We start from the raw sequence: 22,763 nt of genomic DNA, 5'->3' as shown, positions 1-22,763 counted from the left end.
CTGTGAGTAATTATGAGATAATTATAAAATATTTATGCCCTTCTACATAAGTCTGTAAAAATGCCAGACTATTGGATTTCTTCTTCTCCTCCAGGACTAACCCATTACACAAAGAAGTACAGAAGATCAACATAATAATGAAATTATGTATGCAGTTCATGAAAAAAAAAACCCAAAACAAAAGAAAGTTAGAAAATTTCAGTGCTGGTTCTTAATCCTGGTGATTTAAAATGCCTGATTTAGTAGGTGGTATTTAACTCCTCTGAGGTATTACAAGAATAGACATGTCATTAACAAGGTCTTCATCAACTACTTTTCCTCTCAGCAGTAGAACAGGGGTATTTATTGATTTCTTTTGTTGTTCTCTGCATTGTTATTGAATAATCTAAGATTTCCATCTGATAACAGATCAATACTATGAGTCAGACTCATTCTGGTCTTAATTTACTTTTTTAAAAAAAGACCTTTGTCAGTCTTTTTCCCCCCCTTTCACCTCCATCATATTTTTTTCTATTTCTTATCTTTTGATTTATATTCAACTTCTCTCATACTGCTTGTTACATGTGTTATACTTCACTTTAAGCTGCCTCATTTCAATTTTATATCAGGTTCTGTTTTTTCAGTTGCACTATTCTTTCTTTGCTAGGAGTTGTGTATTTTTGGTGCCTCGTAAATAATTTTAAGGCAGTTGCTAGTGATCATTTATATTTTTGTATTTAAATACTTTAAATAAAAACTTGGTGTTTGTTTAGCCCAGAATTCTCTTCAGGGCTGGGAAAAGGACTTTTTAAAGCATTGCATTACCAGTTTGGACCTTCTTACATGCTTTCATGTAAGAGTGCAGCGAGCTGGGGATCAGTGAACTTGCTACCAGCCTCTCATTTCTGCCATCACTTTACCCATCCTCATAAGGGAAATACAAGTTTTGTTCAATTTGGATTTAAAGTTTGCCAAATGAGGAAGATGTTAAGACCATTTAATAATCCCCAAGGCTGTTTATTGAGTCAGCAACATCGTCATGTATTAAGCTAAGCAATAACTTAATTTTTTTTCTTTGGCGAGTGCTTGAGTAACCAGCGCTGCCATATTTCAGTATTTCTTGGTTATCCATCCAAATCATCAATCCTGTTACTGGAGCACCAACTCACAAATATTGAATACTTATAACTAGGAATTTGTGATTTAAAGTCACAAACAAGCTAGCAAGTACTTTTATTTTTGCCCCATTCAGTCTGTCTTAAGGCTATACCTATTGATTTTAATATTGTCTTACAAGCCATGCCAGCATTTATTCCAATGTCTTACAGCTGTAGTCCCCTGGGAAGGCAAAGCCTTGATGAACATGAACTGGAAAGGAATGCCACAATTGCAGCTGAAAAGGATGTACTGGAATGGAGCTGACTTCTATATTGTGTTCCTGTAAAGGAGGGCACACTTTTGGAAGGCAGAGTCGGGGCTGCAGCTGCATAAACTCAGCACTGCTCAGGGGGACTGAAGCCCACCAAACCTGCTGCACCCTGAGCCAAAGCAGGGGGGCAAATAGAAATATTAAAGGTCATGTCCTTGCTTCAGAGCTTTGGGGACTGGAGAGACACAGCCCATTAAAAACCACACCTACATTTTGCTGAGGAGCTACCTGTAATAGCTGCATTCACTGGGATGGTGTTTATCAATCAGACAAGAATGGACCTCATAATTCAGGGCACATGGAAGAGTATTCTACAGTTGCTGTGCCAAGGTGGGATTTAGAAGTTTGCCATAGAATCAGCTCCTTTAAATTCTGCCAGGTTTCACACAAGACAGGGGACCCTCAGAGAGTCTTCATGCTTCTTTTAAAAGGATCACAACATGCTTTAAACCATATTCCTCCTAGGAATATCATATTCACTGAGCAGTAACAGGGCTGCAAGGGATTGAAGCTTGCTGAAAATAATGAAGAAAAAACTCTCCAGGCCTCTCCAAACAGGAGAAGTCCTTTGGCTCTCACACCTATATTTTCTGGCAGGTCTGTACATAGATAATCCTTGCCTTCCTCCATCTGGCTCTTTTTTAGTTTGAAGCCAAATTGTCTCAGTGAATGCTGAACACCTCTGGATGAATGATGTATCTATGGACAGGTTGTCTTCTTGATCAGGAAATGAAAATGACTGGCTCAACAGCTTCCAAGTTCAATAACCTCCTTCACTTAATGAATTGCTGAGGCATGAGAGGTTTCCGTTCCTTGCTGGCATCTTTTACACTGTGCCCAAAGAAACAATCATATCAGGCTCAGGAAGACTGAAAGGGCAGGGAAACAGGAACCATCCCCACGGATGTCCTCCCCAGAGAGGCTGGGAACGTGCTCTGCTGTGGGAAATGGGAAGCTGAGGTCAGCCAAAGTGCACAGCAGGTATGCACATCTCTTGGGATGGGAAGAAGAGATAATGGCCTGCTTTGCCATCCCCCTCCCTGCCCTGGCCTGCTGGTGAGCTCTCCTGGGCCACCTTCACACCCTGTGTGCAGAGTGCACCTCCACTGGGTGGTTCGTGGTGTGGAAATGAAGGCAGGGAGATAAAGGTGGAGAGTGGGTGGTGACAACACTCCTGAGAGCCCTGAGCCTACCACTCAGCAAGGCTGGCCTTGGTGGTGTGAGAAGAGCCCAGAAGAAGAGAGAAAGGAGTATGGAATGAGCCTCCATCAAAAACTGGAAGGCAAAAAACCCCTGGACAGTGAGGTAACAGGATGCTTCCAGACATACAGACTTGTTCCCATCTTTCAGAAGCTTTGTCCTTTCTAGCTCCTTCTGCCCGGGAATGTTAAGAGATTGTACAAAAAGTCTTGATAAAACAAATATATGGAGATCCCCTCAAGAGGCTGGGAGATATTATTAGCTCCTCTTTTACTGGCAGGCCTGGAGCAATTAATTACCAGAAGTATTATCAGGTACTTGTCACTGCTTTCCCTGGATCCACTTCACATAGCCCAGATTGGCTGTAAGCAACATGTTCCCTGACTGGCCTGACACCTCCCAGCTCCTGATAGCAGCTCCTCTGCTCCTCTCCTGAGGGTCTCAGCCCTGGTGGAAGGGACACAATCTCAAATATATGCTGAGAGAGATTTGAGTCCATGGACCACTTAAGTATGCAGTGTGCCTGTATTTTTATATCTTCTCAGTGATGTGCTCCACCTCTGTGACCAGGGCAAAAGTTGTAGGCAGGAGGCAGAGAAAGGGACAGGTAAGAGGAGGTTATATGGGGACCTATGGAAAGGCATTTTGTGTATAATGCATGTTTAACAATTTACCTATGAGCTCTGGGCCCTGTCTCAGTGCTGCTCTTCAGAAATGCCATTGCAGATGCACTAAGAACTTCTAATTCCTAACCAACAATTTCTAAAGATCTGTGCTTCTAGAAAAAGTCTGGTCAGGTTTTAAGTGAAATTATGCTGATCCATGAAATGTGTCTAAAGGAGTACTCTTCCTGCTGCTGCTGCAGTAGCACAGCACCCACCCTTGATACATGAGAATTCATCTTTTTTGCCTTACTTCTTCTTTTTACTTTAATGAATTTTTACTATTGATATAGTTTTAGTGAAATTTCTATTATTAACCATGTTATTGTTAAAGGGAAAATCATGCAGGTCAGCTGGTATACCTATGTAGTATTTGCTGGAAAAGGGAAACAGGTTCAGGTGAAACTACAGAATTTGCTAGTTAAAAAGGTGCTTTGTCAACGAAGTTTACACTGAGTCTATAGGTGAAATTTGAGACAGCAAAATGATCTTCATGTCGGTTTAACTCCATCTATTTAACCATAGTAAAAGTAAAAAAAACCGTATTCAGAATAGCCATTACAGCACCGCATGCGTGTGCCGTGCTTGGCTTTGTATCCGCAGACGAAGGTTAAGAAGTGAGTGCGGAGGAAGGTGTGTGCAGCGCGGGGAAGGCGCAGCGTGCCCGTGGCGCTGCCGGTCCCGCAGAGCATCCCCGGAGCGGCGCAGGGATGAGGAGACACCGCCCGCTAGCGGCACCGGGACAGGGAGCGGGGATAGACCAGCGCTGCTGGGCGGGAAAACACTGCAAATGGGCTGAAATGGGCGTACGGTGAGCAAACACCTCTACCTCTGCAGCACCTTCAGAGCCCTCCCCTCGGAATCTGAGCTATTGATGATTCTGAGATTGTAGAAAGTCTCTGTCTTTCTGCCCCGCTGCCAAAGAAGAGCCATAATTCGTCTGTGCTGGTTTCAAGGTTGTTTATTCTGTTTATCTCTAACATGTTCTGCTGCCCTGCCGCAGCTCTGTCCTGCAGGGCAGCGTGTGGGGCTCTGCCCTCAGTGGGATGTTACAAACATTATATACCAGAAACTACCTGTGCTATATTTACAATAACGTGCCAATATCTGTCACCTACGTTGGACAGTGTGTCCCCAGCCTAAACCAACAGAAAAATGCCAACACTGCAGTGAAACATGGAGGGCATGAAGAAGGAGGAAAAGGACAAGACACACCCAATTTCCTCCATCTTGTCCCCTTTGGACCCCTAATCTAGAATCCTAAAATTTTACTTTTGCACCCGTGCCACACTTAATTATTACTCATAACAAACACTCAGAGCTTGTAATTCATCCTGTAAGATTGAAAACTCTTTTCCATGGACAGAGATCACAGACAGTGTCTCTGGGGGCTCTGTATGGGGGGTTCCTGACCCCCTGCCAGGGTCCCAGACCTTCCAGGGCAGCCAGAGGGAAGCCGTGGACTCCCACACTCTCCCTGGAGGTGAAGAATGCGTTTGTGACTGCCCTGAAGGTGCCCTGGGGACAGCAGTGTGGGGACACCTGGGCTGAGCAGCGGGAAGCAGGACAGCACCCCCGTGCTTCTCACTGCCCCAGCTAATTACCCCGCTCCAGAGGAGATCATTAACTCAAGTGGAATTCCTTGCTGGCACAGCCAGCCTGCTCCTAGGTCTGAGTGTCCCCCCAGGCTGGTTTTTCAGAGGCCCACAAAAGTCTTAAGATATTATTATATTTTTTAACTGAAAATATTTCTCTGAGTTTTCTTCAGGGCTTTGGTCCTACCCAAAACCATGGAGCCAAAGACCTCAGAAAGCCTCCCTCTCCCCCTGCTTGTTTTTCTGCTTATGAGGTAAGATCATCCTTAACAGATGTTTGTTTACCTCTTCATAAAAACCTCCTGTGATTCTACAGCCTCCCCAAGCAGTGTGCTGCTGTGCTTTGCTATTCTTGCCATTGCAAAGTGTTTTTCTAATGTTTAGCTATATCATTTTTATTGCAAATTAAGCTGATTATTTCCTCTTCTACTTTTGGTGAATGTAGGGGACAACTGTTTAGTCTCTCCACCCATTATAACAAATGTTTATGTGCTGGAAGACTGTTATCATGCCTCCCCTCCCGTTGTTCTTTTCCTAGAGAAAACAAACTCAATTATTTTATCCATTCCTTATAAGTCATGGTTTTTTTTCCACCTCTCTTATCATTTTGCTGCTCTGTTTTGGACTTTCTCCAACTTGTCTGCATCTCCTGTAAAATGTAGTGCCTGGGAGTGGACACACTGTTCCTGCTGGGAGCTCAGCAGTATCAAGTAAATGCACAAAATAATTGCATCTGTTGCCTTATACACAAAATCTGCATTAAAGCACCTCTGAATGACATTTGTCCTCTTCTGTGGGGATCTCATTTAACAGACACACACTGGGTCCCACCCCAGCTCTCTCTGCTGGACTGGTCACAGCTGAGTTTGGAGCAGCACACCTGGTGTCTGTGCAGCCACTTTTCCTGAGCTGGATCTTGGTGCAGTCACCTGTGCAGAGGCAGCCCAGCTCCCCAGTGTCTCACATTCCTCTCAAATTCCAATTACTTCAGCCTCCTGCCTTCAGGAGGGACTGCTGACCCCCAGCCCAGCTGTCATCCTCTTCCTTTTGTCCTCTAGTCTGTTGTCCAAGACACTCAAGGAAATACTGAACAGCCCTGGAGGCAGAACTTCAGGGACACAATTCTCCCAGCAGGAAAAGTGAAGCCCTGATAATTACCCTTGATTATGGTACTTCAACCCGTGTACCTTCTGCATGGTGACTCTGCTTGCTGCCCTGGGAGCCTGTTATCTAGGTATTTTCAAAGTGTTCACTGAAATCAAAGTATTTTACACCTACCCTTTCCTCCTCATCTACCAGAGCTGTTAGTCAAAAAAGGAAATTAGCTTGGTTTGACATGATTTGTTCTTCAAAATTCCCTGCTGGTTGTTTCTTATCAGCTTATTGTTCTTTAGCTGCTTATAAATTGATTGTTTCATAATTGGTTCCAGTATCTCTCTTGGTATCACAGTTAGGCTGACTGGCCTGTAATTCCCCAGGTCCTCCTAGAACAGTAATTTTCAGAGAAGAACTGCATTTAACAGATATTGAAAGACATTCCACTTTTGCCCTGCTTATCTTTATTAATTGTCTAGTTTGGTTCCATGCCTTAAATTAAAACCATGTTTCCCACAAGTATTCATCCTCCACTAGAGGCTCAGCACAACTCAGCCCTATCTTCACCTCTCCTGTGTTCCTGTCCTCCTGTTACATACTTCCCCAGTTTTCTTCTTCCTTGATGCTTTATATCTTGCTCCCTCTCTTTTCTTAATGGCTTGCTTGCAGCTGCCTAGCAAGATATATTCCCCAGCAATTCATATCCACCGGTTCCTGGAGTGAGTCCTGGAAAAATCTGGGAGCCTGGGCCTAAAAATACAGGTAGTGACACTTGCTAGGCTTGCAGGGACATGGTAAGGTCTGCTAAAAGACTTGTCCAGGGCTGGCTACACTTTACATCATTTCTGAGACCAGTAGGTGGCAGAGAGATGATAAAATCTGGGAGACTGATCCTGGTGATGAGAGGATAGATCACTTTGGCTCTGGGATGGACAAGGACACATGTTACTAGAGAGCTGGGTGAGTGTCTGGCAGAGCAGAGTGCTGGGTGAAGGTCTGAACTTCTTGCAGGGAGGCTGCATGTGCCCAATGTTCAGCCTCAGCCATGACTGAGAGGTTTGTGTGCTCAGCAGAAGAACACGAAGCGTGTGCCACTTCCTAGCTAAGCAGATCCCCAGAAGATAACTTTGTTTGAGGGAGGGGTATCGTTATCCAGGGTTGTGCACTATATAATTGCACAATCTGCTATCATGCATGAACAGAGCTGTTCAATAGCATGGCCCTGCCTTGTCCTGACATCATGTCTGTGTTGGAAATCCGTTTGGAATGAAAAATCCCACATTCCCCAAGTGACCTCGTAGTCTCTGAGCAAAAGGCTGAGTTGCAGTGGAGACTTCACAGACTCAGTGGTGCCAGGGACAGAAGCTCAGTCGCCAGCCTCAAAGCTGATAAAGGTTGAGAAGTCAGCAATGAAGCAAACTTCTTTCTAAACGAAAATAGTATTTGAAAGGTGCAGGAGATGCCCATGATTCTTTGAAGGCAAGAAGAGTCCCAAAGGCAAGGAAAAGCCACCGTGAGTTAACAGTGTTACTTTTACTAGCTGGTACAATTTTAGCACTGGTTTTTGGGGATGAAAGTACTTAGCACATCTACAGGTTGCCTAATGAGAACATAAATACCAAGGTACACAGGTTGAAAGTGTTTGCCCTTCTCAGTCTGGCGCTGTCAGTGCTGCAGTTCTTTTGTAGACTCAGTGATTGTCACATGCTGCACGTGAGGTTCAGTCTTCTCGACCCTTGCTTTTATGGTCTGTACTCCTTTCTTTCACAGCCACTGCTTTCATGCTACAAAGGTAGCCCTGCCTTCCAGCATCACCCTGCTACCTAAGAGGATCAAGTCTCCTTCCTGCTCTTCTCATGATCTGCCTTCTCCTCTTCATGCCCATCTCAAACAACCACTTCTCTGCATAGCCCCAGTACAACACTAATTCCTCACTGCCCAGCTTCATTTTCATTTAGACCCTTTTCTTCAGAGGGAGGAGGCCCTAGTGAGCTGGAGAACCTGACCCAGAGCTCAGTGGTGCCTTTATAAAAGTCCTCCAGAAGAAGGGACTCTGTGGTTTTTCACAAACCAGAAATGTCCTGCAAAACTGGATGTGCCTCATGCTAAAGGCTCTGCACTCTGTGACACCAAAGAAAGTCAGCCCTGATCATTTGGATGAAGGTAACACAGAGCAAATAATCACAGACTTTAATGTAATTTCTGCAACAGTTGCATATTGCAAGCTATTCTGCAACTTGTCAGACAATGTTTGATATTTGGATAGTGTTAGCAAAAGGCAGATAGAAGGTTAATGAGAAAGGTCTCTGACAGTAGCTGGATGTAATTTAGAGATGGACTACAGCCATACAGTTACATACCAGATTTGGGGTTTGGCTCATTATATTAGAGAGAAAAGGCCTAGGAAGGGACGTGCACATTCAGCTAGAGCTGAGTTTTCCAAAAAGACAGTTTTGGTTTGAAAAGGAATGGGCAGTTTAACATCTAAACCACCTGCCCTCTGTGATGCACCAGCCTGCAGACACTCTCTGAAAGTGCTGGATGCTGGTGACACTGTTTAGTCCTCCCTCTCTTACTGCTTCCCAGAGAGGGGCTGAGGGTGGCAGTGATGATCACTCCCTCATACATTGATACTAGATTATCTCAATAGTATATAACAAAACAAATCAACAAAGGTGCTCTTTCTTCCTCCTTACTCTCCTCACTCCTCTCATTTATCCAACCATGCCTTTTCTTATTCATGTCATGTTCTTAGAACTTGTGAATTCTCCACTGGGTGTCCTCTCTCCAGGAAGACTTGTTCCCATGCTTTATGTAGCATTGGGCTAAAATATGTTCTGCTACTGCTTCCCTATTTAGGAGAGTGATTTCTTAAGGTGTTCAGAGTATGACTTTCAGTCCAGCTACGTGCATTGAAGGTGATTTTTCTTTTGTGTCCCCAGACTTGCAAAATATGACTCTTTTCCATCTCTCACTTTTGCCTTAGCTCTTTTGAAATCCACTTTGAAAATCATCATCTCTGCCTCCAGTTGTGCTTTGGACCTTGGGGCTCTGCAAATCATCCTAAAAGCTGTTTGGGAAGACAACTTCTGAGATGAAGCTCTGAACTTACATGGACACAAATGCCCAGAAACACAGAGAGTGGCCTGAAACTGCTGGTCTGAAGGTACAAAATTTTGTGGCTCTCGTGTTTTAATATCTCATTCAAATGACGACATTTCTGGAGATAGAGTGTCTCCCAGTGCCATTCTGGGAAATTAAATTCAGTGCTGAGTTTGCATGAAGAGAGAGGAGAGGTGCTTGCTGCTTCATCACTTTATGAGCCTGGCATCTGTATCACTGCTTAGCAAATCTTGCTTCCAGTAATCCTCTTTTTCTTCAGAGCTGAGCACCAAGAGCACATTCTGAGCAATGCCTCCAGAAAGACTACAAAAACCGTACCTCAGAGTAAGGTTATAGCCTTTGACTTTTAATTAAAACTCTCAGGGCTTTTAGTTGTACTTGTGGATGCATTATTGAGCCTGTGGTTTCTCTCTTCTCTGGCCTCTCCAACATTTTTGCAGGTGTCTGGTGGTAGGCGAATGTGCCTGGGGTAACATTCCTGTGTGCTGGGCTGCTGGAATTCAACTATGCTCCTTAACAAAACTGTTTGGTTTAGACATTCTTGATACATGTGCACATGCAAGATGCATTTGGAGAAAAAACTAAGCAGAGCTGAGACACTGAGAGGTGAGGCTGTAAAACTGGTGTTTCTCAGCTTTGATTAATATTGACTGATAATCTTGTTTTCCCATTCTGCTGCTTTTTCCAGGTAAAATATGTTAAAGTGCAGACCAAAGTATCTGACAATGCCAAATATAAACTAAATACTTCAGTTCCTGAAAATCAGTAATGCAACTTGTCTGTCAGAACTGGGTGTAGGGTAAAAAATTAATTCAATTAATGGTGCCGCTATCAGAGATGTTGGCATTCCTTTTCAGCTGCCACACCACACCACCTAACAACCAGCGAGTGTGGACACACACTGTGCTGAACCAGAGTGGAATTGCAGAGATGCTTTGGTCCCTGCTTAACTGAGCAAACTCCCATTTATGCATGTATTAGGTTTTCACTGCCTGATGCCTGTTCCTCTCCCCCCTCTGCTTTTTCATGTTCAGTGGACTCTCCTCTCTGTGTCTCTGCCTCTCTCTATTTTTTTCTCCCTATTGTTCCCCACGTCACTGACTGTCACTCACTTCATAAAGCCGTCTGGCTCGGAGCTTAAATATTGCAGGGCAACTAAAACCCACCATCAGAGCCAATTCAGTCATATCTGCTCAGTCGTGCGACAAGATTGGGGCTTTTAGGGTAGGGAAGAAGAGAGACAAAAGTTCACTCTTCCCTGCAGAGTGCCAAGAGAGGAGGGGGACACATTTCTTCGGTGGAGCCTCTCACAGCGGCAAGTTGCTTGCTCAACATCCTTAATCTGTTCGGCCTCTTTCGCCGGTAGCGTGCGCAGGTTGCGACGTCTGGGAGTGCAGGGTGGGGGTCTGCAGCCAGCCCGGGACAGTTCAGAACACCCATCTGTTGGCTCTGAGTGGGCTTAGGCACAGTCCTGCTCTTTCCTCGTGACAGGCAATTTCAGGGGAAAGGTGGCTCCCTAAATACCTCACTTACCCCTTTTGGTGAGGCTGGAGGAGTCGACTGCTTTGTAGGTGGAATCCCAGACATTCAAACTGGTTGTGCTACTCCTCATCCGTCCACCCAATATTGTTGCTTGCAGTTGAACCGACTGAGCAACCTCGAACATCATCACTTGCAGAAAACAGAGGGGATGGGCATGGCAGAGTTGTGAAGAACGTGGCCAGTTGGAAGTGATCTCAGGGAGGGCTTAGGCAAACGTAGCAAGCTGTGAGCAAGTCGTGTGATGGAGTTAGACAATGTTAGGAAACATTTTCCCTTCTCTTGTACAGTGAGTTTTCTGCGTGATGAGGTTTATCACACCTAGAGCGTCGCTCTTGTGTGCTGCAGTGGAAATGCTCAAATGGTAGCACAGATATCAGTGTGACTCACAGGGAAAGAAAGGGATGGAGGTAACTGCGGTGCCTGGGGGACAGTGAAGCTTGTACTGTGTGCAGTCATGATTTTTACAAAGTTGCACGTGATTAGTAAGTATTGGGTGTACTTTGCTCTGTGAATTTGCAGTAAGAGGATGTTTAAATCAGTTTAGATAATGTATGTAAACAGCATAATCTTCTGCTAGACTTGTTAATGTAAGCGCTGACATTAACACACTTCTTTACACGACTTTAATGACTGAGAAAGCAGCAATTTTCCTTGGTGATTAAATTATATGTTTGCCACTTATGTATGCGAGGTGTTTGTGCAAGCTGAAGGAACTGTGTTCTGTTCTTCATTTTCTAACATGCGTGTCCGGGGTAAAAATATTGTGAGGTTTGAATGCAAGGAATATGAGTCCATCTTGCTTTAGCAAAAGACCATCATAAGTTTGTGGGGTTTTTTTTAGGTGTTTTTTTGGGGCTTTTTTTTTTGACTGAAAATTTGTGAAATTCCCCCGAGCCATAGAATTCTCAATATTTTGTGTGTTTGTCTATGTGTGACTACGTACACAGAGTAGTTGAAACAGACTGGTATGCGTTGGTGTGTCACAACATATGGCATTACAAATATATCCCAGTGGTATCTGAAGGAGGAGGGAAGTTTAGATACTCAGTTTTTCATGGTGTTGACTGTACCTTCCTATTCTGAGTGCTTGTGTATGTGTCTGCATTTAGGGAACTATAGATGGAGGTAGTATCTAAGAGATGAAATTCTAAATCCCTGTGAACAGATATTTTATGAATAATGTTCCCTGTTTCACTTGTCATGCTCTACAAGTTGGTCTTTCTGGGGCACTGTAATATTCCACATTCCTCAGAGACTTCAGACTGCTGTGATGTGTTAAATCAACCCATACAAAATAACTTTAGTCTCTATTTTCCTCATTCCTAAATCTTCCCTTGCCTGAAATGATATAGTGGGAAGTTCAGGATATGCAGAATGAAGCCCTGACCTAGGAAAATTTTCTTATAATGCAAAAGTAATGAGAGATGTAATATTTGAATTGCATTACTTGAAAATGGATGACTGCCTTTGCTTTCAAATAGTGTACCTGCAGCTGGCTTCCAGCTCGGTGTTAGCCTGAGATAGTGACACTGACGTTTTACAGACAGCAAATAGCATTTTAGGTTCCAGTTAGAGTTGTTTTCCCAGTTGTTTTCCCCAGGTTGTTTCTACTGTCTGTGTGGCAGCTAACTTCAGAAGGGAATGCAATAGCACCAAATAATTATATTGCATATAACATATTCTATATAGCAAAACTAATCTATATAGTTGTTGTTAAGCTTATACAGCATTACTACCACAGCAATGATGTTGTAATTGCCGTTCTTACCTAACAGTGATCGCTAAAGTAGAATTGACATTTGCAACCTAGAGAGAATTCAGGTTTGTGTAGGTGCAAGATGGGAGCAGATTCGAGATCTGTTCAACCCATGAGGGGCTCTGGTGCAGAAGTATTTGTGTGCTTGAAAGCTTCACTCTCTCTTCTAACCACTGCAGCTGCCTGCTGATAAATCTGTTCCACTGTATTGCTGGTGAATGTTTGTACGTGTGCAAAATCTAAGCAGGCTCACAGAACTGAACCTACAAGGTGCCACAGAAGACTCTCAGCTGCAAAAGGAGATAAATATACTCCCTGGCTGAAAAGTAATTGCCCATTTAGAGCCATGGAAGGAAGAATTTAGCAGGCAGCTTGCTCTGGCTTCCCAGCCCTTCTCCTGTTAATAAATCATTGTGAACAGGCAAATCAGCAAGCAAGCAACCGCCTGCCTTTCTGTTCTCAAAGCAACAAAAGACATCAGCAGGAAAACCTGAAATCTTTAAAATTTAGCATAATTTGTGGTCTTTCTCTTTGTTTTTTCTTCCCTTAGACCATAAGAAATGGGTGACTGGAGTTTCTTGGGGAACATTTTAGAGCAGGTGAACGAGCAATCCACTGTCATCGGGAGAGTTTGGCTCACGGTGCTCTTCATTTTCCGCATCCTGATCCTGGGCACGGCTGCCGAGCTCGTGTGGGGAGACGAGCAGTCAGACTTTGTGTGCAACACCCAGCAACCAGGTTGTGAGAACGTCTGCTACGATGAGGCCTTCCCCATCTCCCACATCCGGCTCTGGGTCCTCCAGATCATTTTTGTATCCACCCCTTCACTAATGTACTTCGGGCATGCTGTGCACCACGTCCGCATGGAGGAGAAGAGGAAAGAGAAGGAGGAAGCCGAGAGGCGCCAGCAAGCCGAGGTGGATGAAGAGAAGCTGCCCCTGGCTCCAAACCAAAACAAAGGCAACAACCCTGATGGAACCAAGAAGTTTCGCCTGGAAGGTACTCTCCTGAGAACGTACATCTTCCACATCATTTTCAAAACCCTCTTTGAGGTGGGATTCATAGTAGGTCAGTACTTCCTGTATGGCTTCCGAATTCTCCCCCTTTACCGCTGCGGGCGGTGGCCCTGTCCCAATCTTGTGGACTGTTTTGTCTCCAGGCCCACAGAGAAGACCATCTTCATTATGTTCATGCTGGTGGTGGCCTCCGTGTCCCTCTTCCTCAACCTGGTGGAGATCAGTCATTTGATCTTGAAAAGAATCCGGAGGGCTCTGAGGAGACCGGCGGAGGAGCAGCTTGGAGAGGTCCCAGAGAAGCCCCTCCATGCCATCACAGTCCCTTCCATCCCAAAGGCCAAAGGCTACAAGCTGCTGGAAGAAGAGAAGCCAGTGTCCCACTATTTCCCTCTCACGGAAGTAGGGGTTGAGCCCAGCCCCCTTCCATCAGCCTACAATGAGTTTGAGAAGATTGGAATGGGACCACTTGAAGATCTCTCCAGGGCATTCGATGAGAGGTTACCATCCTACGCGCAAGCAAAGGAACCAGAAGAGGAGAAGGTACGAGCAGAGGAGGAGGAACGAGAGGAGGAGCAGCCAGGGCCTCAGGAAGAGCCGGGGGTGAAGAAAGCAGAAGAGGAGGTGGTGAGAGATGAAGTGGAAGGGCCTTCAGCACCTGCTGAGCTTGCTGCTGATATAAGACCCCTGAGCAGGCTAAGTAAAGCCAGCAGCCGGGCCAGGTCAGATGATTTGACTGTATGAAGGTGCAGGATGCGGGGAGCACATGGAAAGAAAAAGGTTGAAGAGAAAAGGAGAGATAGAGAAAGAGAAAGAATCAAAAGATATTTTTAAGCAAAGTGCTAAAATGGCCACTTGAATATGATTTCCTTTTATGATTCTCAACTGGAAAGGTACTACCATGGTAACAGTGCCTTATTTGCCCCATATGTCCCTGTATTTCCCTGCTTCCACATGCGAGCTCACTCCTTACAGTAATATCTACACTGTGCACATAACTGGTGTATTTTAAAGCCTAACGTGGCAGTGATACCCAAATGTCACCACTGTGATCATATTTACTGAAAGCCTCGTGTTCCACATTTCTTTAGAAATCGGGGGTGGATCTGTATTTTAGCCAGTGAGGGGAAAGGCTGATCAACAACTGTATCTAGTCTTTTTCTTTCTGTTTCCTCCTATGGCTCACTGAGCAGATCTCCCCTTTGCTGTTGGCATGGAATTGCAGTTATTTAATTCACAAAGTGAATTCTATGCTTAGCATCAACACACTAAAATACTAAGCCCAACTTTCCTTCTGTATTCAGAAAATAAAGGCAAAGTGTTCCAAATTTCTCTGTGAATGCATATCTGAGTTAGGTAACTATATTTTCCCTGGTCAAAAATATTTCTGCTCTTCAAATGACATTGATAGTGGGCAAGGTTAAGAGTAGCTCTCTACCAGGACTTAGCAGATGCCCAGAGATAGATTATTTATTCCCAAGAGGGTCATCCAGCCCTGAGACTAGTTCAGAATACTGAAAGGATAAATACTTGTAGCCTTGTGACTTAAAGATTTGAAACTAGATTTAGCCAAGCAAGAGGGAAAAATCTTCTGACAAAGGAGGGGACAGCTACAGCCCCCAGAGCATGAAACCAAACACAAACCTTCATGGTATGATCCTGACAAGTGTTCAGTTCCTGGAGCTTCCAGGCTCCCAGGCACTCAGCAAATCTCAGGTACAGAGTCCTGAAGGCACCTGTGAACCTAAACCAGGGGTCTGGGTAACTATGTGACTTTTTAAACTTCTAAATACAAAACTGGTTGGTCAAGTTTGAAAAGACTGATATGGTTAAAGTCTTTTGACAGCCTTTGTTTTTAATTTGACAGACAAGAGACATTCAGTGGGCTACTTCGCCATTAAATGCCAAAGTCTTGGTCAAATAAGAGAATGCCTTTCAAAAGATGATTTAGACCTTTTGTGCCAACAGGTCTGTACAGAACTCTCAGAGACTCAGAAAAATCTTTTTTTTACAGAAGGCAGAAAATGATGCGCTTGCAAATGTTTAGATGTCTAATATAGATTTCTAATTTTAGGACTACAGTAGCAACTCTTGGCTGGGACAGTGAAGCAATGTGTCCAAAAGCTTCAGGTTAACAGCTATGTCCCCCCAAAACTGAGCCCCATGCCAAAAAAGTGCAGGTATGCACTCTGCTCTGCTCTGCTCTGCAAACCTCAGACCCTGCCATCTCAGCAAATTCTTTCTGCTGGGCTGCAGCCCATCCCATTGTTCCCAGGGCAGGCTCTAATCCAGGTCAGGGAAAAAAAGGTCTTTGGCACAATGCATCAAACTCATCCCGCCATTAGCTAGAAAAGACCCCCTGTGGCCTCCCATTGTAGCAGGTCTGACTCAAAGCCCAGGAAAGGCAGATGGGTGTCTGTGAGAGCCCTGGGCAGGCTTGGGCCCTGTCCCAGCCCCGGAACAGTCAGTCCTGTGGCTCCTGATCCCACCCCTTTGGGGAAGTTCCCTGCCTGGCCACAGTTCTGGAGGCGGCTGGACTTCACTGCTGAGTGACAATAAGCTGTACATATGTAGAAAGTTTGTAGGGTGCATTGGGATTCTTCAGTGCCACAGAGGTGCCATGTATTGTTCTGATTTTTTTTTTTCTTTTTTTCCACACTATTCACTCTTTTACTCCTCTTGGGCCTATGTATTTTCCCAAGGTTTGCAGCCTGAGGTCAAAACCTTTTTTTCCTTAGACAAAGGCTGTTGGGTATCCTTCCTTGTGAAGGAAGACTGGAAGGTACCTCCTCAGTTTTGGGAAGGAATATGACAAAGCAACACATGCAGAGAGAGAGAGCCTGGAGGCTACCATTTATCCACTCTCTTAATACAGAAACAGGAGAACTGTTATCACAACTGAGAGAAGAGAATGTTTTTCAGCAGGAAGAGTCCACTGTGCCCAGTTCAAGATACTAGAACTAAAGAAAGGGCTAAGATTTAGATGAACAACACAATCACCACACTTATACTAGATGGGATCTGCGGGGACACTGGACCCCCAACAGGGATCTGTTTTATTTTTTCCACAGAAAGAGATAAGATTTTGAATGATTCTAAGCATCAACCAGCCCACTTGTTGAAGGGGATGGGAAACATACTTTCCTGCAGGTAAAAACCACCACCTTCTAACAGCTTATATGAGGTATCTGCACCAGAGCATCTGACCCTTCCACATACCAAGGTACTGGACTGGTATCACATCCACCCCTGTTGATTCCTAATTACTTGACAATTCCACTCCTGATCTCTGACATTCATACATTCATTAGACTACAGGACTACTTAAAGATGAGTGCTTGTTCATCAGGAGTGCATGGTTCATCACATGGCTGTCAGGCAGGGCAGTCTTTAATTACCATATGTTAATTATGCCCTTTTCCACTGGAGAGCCTCAGTAAAATGCACCATGTGCACTGTACTCCACAGACACTGTAGTTCTCTCACAGCTGCCACAGGAATGCTCCCTTCTTGCACCAGGTCCCAACAGCACAAGAAGAAGCTGGAATTTTCCTCCTGCATCCACTCAACGGCTTCTTGATTTTTTTTTTTAATTTATTTTTTTAAAAGCCAGTTTTCAAGTACTCTGCTTGGCTGGCACTGAATCTGTAGCCACCAAGCACAGGCCACAGCATCAGGACAATGCTGCTCAGCAAAGGGGGCAGGGAACAGTCCAGTCTTCTGGCACTCAGCCTCATCTCTGCAAGAAAATCTCTGTGGGACTCTCAGCAAGCCATTCTTCCTTCTTGTGCAATTAGGAATAATTTCCTACCTTACAATGATGATGCGAGGCCTGACATGTTGTGCTAGTTATGGAAAAGGAGGTCCTTGGATGGAAAGCCCTACAGATAAGCAAAGGATTATCGCTATTTCTGGATGTGATAGCACATAAATGTGCCTTATTCCCTCTCGATGAGATAAACTTAATAGTTTATTCAAAAAATTCCTAGTGAAGTTGCATAACAGCCTCAGAGGCGTGGATTCAGTGCATAATTCTCTCAAAAATAACTTAGCAAAACATAAAGATATATATGCTGAATGAGGAATATTATTTCCTTGGGAAGGGGGAAATCACTGGACAATTAGAGCCATGCCTGGATAATTTGGAGGTGTGTTTATCCCCTTGGCTCCCTGTACAAATAAATTCCTAACTGATCACATGGCTCTCTGCAACGAGCATAAGATTCAAGTGTCAAAATCACCAAAGGAGGTGAAAGTAGAAGAGCAAGGTAGTCTCTTAGCTTACAATAGCATGTGGGGGTTGGTGTTCTCTAGTGTCTAGAGCAGTGGACCTAGGATAATAATCTTAGATTTATTTCCAGCTCTGCTTCTGACTTGCTGTGATAATCACTTTACCTCTCGGTGCCTTTTTCTCCACCTGTAAAATGGGTGTAAGAATTTCCACCTACCTCACAGGGATGTTGTGAGGCTTCCTTAATTCTGTTTGTAAAGTAAGTAGGAATGATCTGATGAAAAGCACTGCTGAAATGCATGGCATCCTTGTTATTTCTTGGCAGAACTGCTAACTTGGGTAATATATGACTCCTTGACCAGAAGGGCAGTAGTTTGGAAATGTGAACACTACACTGACAACATTAACATGGATTTGCCATGGGTAAAAAAGACTTGATTGATTCCCTCACCCATGTCTCCCACCTTAGCCAAGGCCATGTATGAAGCTGTGGTGACAGTGTGGTGATGTGGACCCCTCTTCTCCACCCCCAGCACCCACTCTGGAGCAGCATTTGTGCTTAAATAAGGCAGTTTCCGGAGCACTTGGTTCAGGTTGATGGAGCTCTGACAGTTTTTAAGGTGCTTGCAAGGCATGTGGGAGAGGGTTATATTATACAGAATATTGCTGGGCTTCTGTTTTAAGCCACTCAGAGCAATAGAGACCGACACCCACAACCTCTCAGTGCTGAAACACAGTGAGGTGCAGATTCCTCCTCCTGCAGGAGAGGAGAGATTTGGGGGATCTCTGCTCTCTAGGTCTCTGTGGGCATCAAATCTACTTAATGATGGGGGAAGTCCTATCTCTCCTGCTGCTCAGTAACTCACTGACTATGCAGTTTTACATTTAAAGAGCAGCTGTGTCATACAATGCTGAAAAAAAAGTGGCAGTTTGCTGTTTTGTATAGAAAATGGCTTTTCAGGCTGACAACTGAAAGTAATCCTAGCCTAGGCTTAGTTTTGTTTAGTAAAGACAGGAACATCCATGAGTACTACACTAAAGCCTTCCTGTAAACCCAAGGCAGATGTAATAAAATAGTATATAGTACCAGATTTCCTGAGAGACAGGGCTGGATAAATGTACCAAAATCAGGGGACTTGTCAAAGTATTGGAATAATTTCCCCCCCAACAGAATGACATTGCCATTCCTTGGGCTCTGTGTGTGCTGTACCTTTTAACATGGCTCAGGAAAGGCTTTTTGCCAACACCAAATGTGCTCACACAGCTGAGCAGTAACCATGGCAAATGAATATGTGTTGGCTTGCCAAGATATAGCCTGGCACACAATCCTTTCCTTGCCACTAGCTTGGCACCAGCCTATTTCAGTAGAAGAGGCAAGACTTACGTGTCTGTCAACAACTCAAACTTTCTTCTCTGCAGCCTGCTGTACAAAGAGACACAGGAGGTTTGTTCAGCCTGGAGAGGAGGGGGCTGAGGGCATTGGGAGCCCTAAATGCTTTCTTCAGGTTCCTAAGGGGGAGGAATTCCAGGGAAGATGGTGATTCTTGACAGAGATGCACAGCAAAAGACCAGAGACAACAATCACCATGAGAAGCAAAGGAAAATTTTGCCTAAAAAAACTCTGACAAGGAAAAAAATGTTCAGATGGAGAGTGGTTCAGCACTAAAGCAGGTGTCCAGAGACATGGTGGGATCTTCATCCTTGGGGGATGAAGCTTGGCTGTGGAAAGTATTGAACATCCTGATCTGCCTGTATTGAGCTGAAGGTTGGGCCAGGTGATGCCTTCCAGCCTGAACTGTCTATCCCTTGGGATACCCCAAGTTGAAAGCCCAGTGCAGCCACTGCGTGGTGGAATGACATGCAGGTGCTGCCTGCCTGGCGGGGTGCTCTGGCAGAGCTGGTCTAGGCTGTCCCAAAGGCCACAGCCCCTCCCCAGGCACCGGCAGAGGCTGATGCACACACAGAATCAGCTGGTCAAGTGCTCAAGGCCAGGCTGGATGGAGCTCTGAGCAGCCTGGTCTGATGGAAAGTGTCTCTGCCCATGGGAGGCGCTTGCAACTGGGTGATCTTCAAGGCCCCTTCCAACCCAAACTACTCTATGATTCTGTGATTCTATGAAATGATGTTTGGTAGCTACAAAAGCTGCTTGAGGCCAGAATCGTGTTGTGTAACTGGTTTGGAAAAAGCATTATAAATAAAATAAAAAAAAAAGAAAAAAGAGAGTATGCTTTTCAACAGATAAAATCGTGGAAACATAGCAGATTAGGTCTTTCCATATTTTAACTTCAGCATCAAGTGTACCTTTAAATCCATCTGAAAGTGCAGAGTACTGCATTTTAACATTCTGTCAACAAAAACCTGTGTGTTTTAAAGCTTGCTGATCTGGGATGAAGCAGCACTGAATAGAAATGGTGATTACAGAGCTACTGACAGAACATTTTGAAAAAACAAAGAGTTTTCGCCTTGCTTGATCCAGCTTGGTACAGTGAAAGCAAACCAGCCATTTATTGGCTTCCAAGGTGGAAAAGCTATATAAAAAAATGCTCAGGTAAGTTTTTCAATACATACATGTTAGTTCACAAAAGAGTCATAGACAACCCTGTAAAGGAATACATGAATTGCCAGTGAACATCATCACCTGAACTCATCAAAAATAAACTCAAAAGAAATGTAGAAATCAGAACGATGTGGGAATGCTTCCAGCTTCAGAATTCTTGTTTATGAAAACCTCTGGAGAGGAGAAAAAAGAAAATGGGTAGCTGGCTACCAGCTAAGGCTATTTGTCATAAATATGCCCCATAGCACCTTCTGGAAACCTGTGTGATTGCTAAATATACTCTTGGCCAAACCCTATGATTAAATTCAATATGCTGCAGCTTCCTGCATTACTTAAAAGGTCTGATCATGGTTTTCTCTACAAACTGAACACAAAATAGCCTCATTAACTATAACATGAGGAAGAATAACTATAACTGAGAAGCTGCCTTTGTACCTGTGAAGGGCCATGGACCCTTCTCCCCACACGTGCACATCAGTGACTAAAGAGGAACAGCACAAAATAAATTTCCCATTTTCTTTTCTTTTCAACATTTTTCTTTTCCATTTTTTTCTTTTCCCATTTTTCTTTTCCCCTTTTATTTTATTTTTTTTTTTCTTTATTTGTCTTCCCTGAAGGAGAAGTCCTGGGGCTGAGAGGTGGGTGCAGGACTGGGTCCCTCCTGTAGGAATTATCTTGTTCCCTGTGTGTTTCTCCCAAGGCTCAGGTATCAGTAATTTACAGCTAAGCAGAGGCATAATTCAAGCTTATTTCCAAACACATGCAAAGAAGAAAGTTTAAGACCTATGACCAAACTCTGCCTTGTTTTTTACCCTTGTGTGGAAGTTGAGTTGCCAAGGCATAAATAAGATCAGAATCTGGCTCTGTATAACTTATTTTTAAAGGATTTCCTGTTAACCTTGGTGTCTAAAAGGCAACCAACAGCTAACCTTGCCCCACAACCTACCAACACAGAACAAAACAACTACAAATCCCTCCAAACTCAGGAATCTCATCACTTTAGGAAACAACAGTTTTTAAGTAGCAGATACAGAAAGAAAGAACAGGCAAGGCCTGATCTCAGCTCCGCATTAACTGGTAGTGGTACCAGAAGGTGTAAAATAAAAGGTCTCAGATGAGATACAATAACCTGCTCCCTCAGTTCATTTCTCCATCAAAACTGAATGTTTTCTGCTCTTTGCAATACTGCAGACAAGGAGACAAATTTCAAACCAAGAAGTCTGAGAGCAAGACAGAAAGCCAAACAATCAGAGACTGTGGGACTAATCTGGTGACTCAGCACAACCAAACATAGATTTGTTTTCCTAGTGAAATGAGTTGTAATGAATAAAGTTTCCTGATTTTCAGTCAGCAGGGGCTCTGTGCTTTGTTAAACTCACAACTTGATTCTTCTCCTCTTGTTGATTATTCTGAATACAGAGTTTTGAGTGGCAATGGTGAGAATCACAGAATCAGAATCATTAAGGTTAGAAAAGACCTCCAAAATCATCAAGTCCAATTGCCAACCCAGCACCACCATCAAACCATGCCCTCAAGCACCATATCCATGATTTTCAAACATTCTCAGGGCTGCGGACTCCACCACTTCCTTGCTTAGTCTGTTCCAATGTTTTCCAATCTTTCCTGTGATGTTTTTTTCCCTAATGTCTAATCTAAATTAGACATTAGGGGAAAAAATGTCCCCTGGTGTCACCTGAGGCCATTTCCTCAAGGTGTGTATTTAAGAGGAAAAAAGAAAAATATTCAGATGTCATGAAGGTCAAGTGGGAACATAACTATGACATGAAGGATTGAATCTCATACTGATAGCCATCAGGAAATTTCCTGTCTGCACTTTTGCTTCCCTTCTGGCCCCATTCCTTGATATATTGTAATTGCATGTCCTGAAAGGCATCCACAGCCCAGTTGTCAGTGTGGAAGGAGGATGCAGAGGGCTCCATCAATCTCCTCTTAGGGGGGAAGATGGGCCAGGAGCAGTTGTGGTGTCTCTGCTGCCCTGCTCCTGCAGAGGAGTCACAGTGGTGGTAAAATGGCAGAATCACAGAATTGTTTGGGTCTTTAAGAGACCTTAAAGATCATCCAGTTCCATGCCCCTGTCATGGACAGGGACATCACCCACCAGACCAGGTTGCTCAGAGCTTCACCCTACCCGGCCTTAAACACTTCCAGGAATGGGGCATCCACGTCGCTGGGAAACCTGTTCCAGTGCCTCACCACCCTCCCAGTAAAGAATTTCTTTGATATGCTTGATCTGAACCTGCTCTCTTTCAGTTTGAATCCATCCCTCCTTGTCCTGTCACTGCACGCTCGTGTACAAAGCCCTTTTCCATCTTGCAGGTTCCCTTCAGACACCGCGAGGCTGCAATTAGGTCACTCCTAAGCCGTCTCTTCTGCAGGCTGAACAATCCAAATTTTCTCAGCCTTTTGTCACAGGAGTGCTGCTCCATCCCTCCCATTAACCCGGTGGCTTCCTCAGCTCCAACAGCTCCGTGTCCCTCCCGCGCTGGGGACCCAGGGGCCGGCGTTCACCCTGCCGTTCTTTCTGTGCTTCGCACACCTCCTTCTGCCCCGGGGCCAGCAG

The 22,763-nt window shown here is 44.4% G+C and overlaps 1 protein-coding gene across 7 annotated transcripts in view; it reads left to right on the top strand.

Annotated features, from left to right (window-relative positions):
• Positions 1 to 14,722, top strand: part of GJA8 (gap junction protein alpha 8) — a 36,681-nt gene extending 21,959 nt beyond the window's left edge. For 3 of the 7 annotated variants that reach the window (XM_072923663.1, XM_072923664.1, XM_030263291.4), the window contains one exon: positions 12,932 to 14,722. In XM_072923663.1, coding sequence (XP_072779764.1) covers positions 12,942 to 14,138 — 1,197 coding nt within the window. In that variant the 5' untranslated portion in view covers positions 12,932 to 12,941 and the 3' untranslated portion in view covers positions 14,139 to 14,722. Of the gene's footprint in view, positions 1 to 1,494; positions 5,120 to 7,730; positions 8,124 to 8,946; positions 9,127 to 12,931 lie in introns of those variants that run through there. The other 4 variants (XM_072923658.1, XM_072923653.1, XM_072923650.1 and 1 more) reach the window with 3 other exon arrangements.
• Positions 14,723 to 22,763: the final 8,041 nt, after the last annotated feature.

The sequence above is a fragment of the Taeniopygia guttata genome, chromosome 1, assembly GCF_048771995.1.
Source record: "Taeniopygia guttata chromosome 1, bTaeGut7.mat, whole genome shotgun sequence".
NCBI lineage: Eukaryota > Metazoa > Chordata > Aves > Passeriformes > Estrildidae > Taeniopygia > Taeniopygia guttata.
This window is presented reverse-complemented; position numbering and strand designations above follow the sequence as displayed.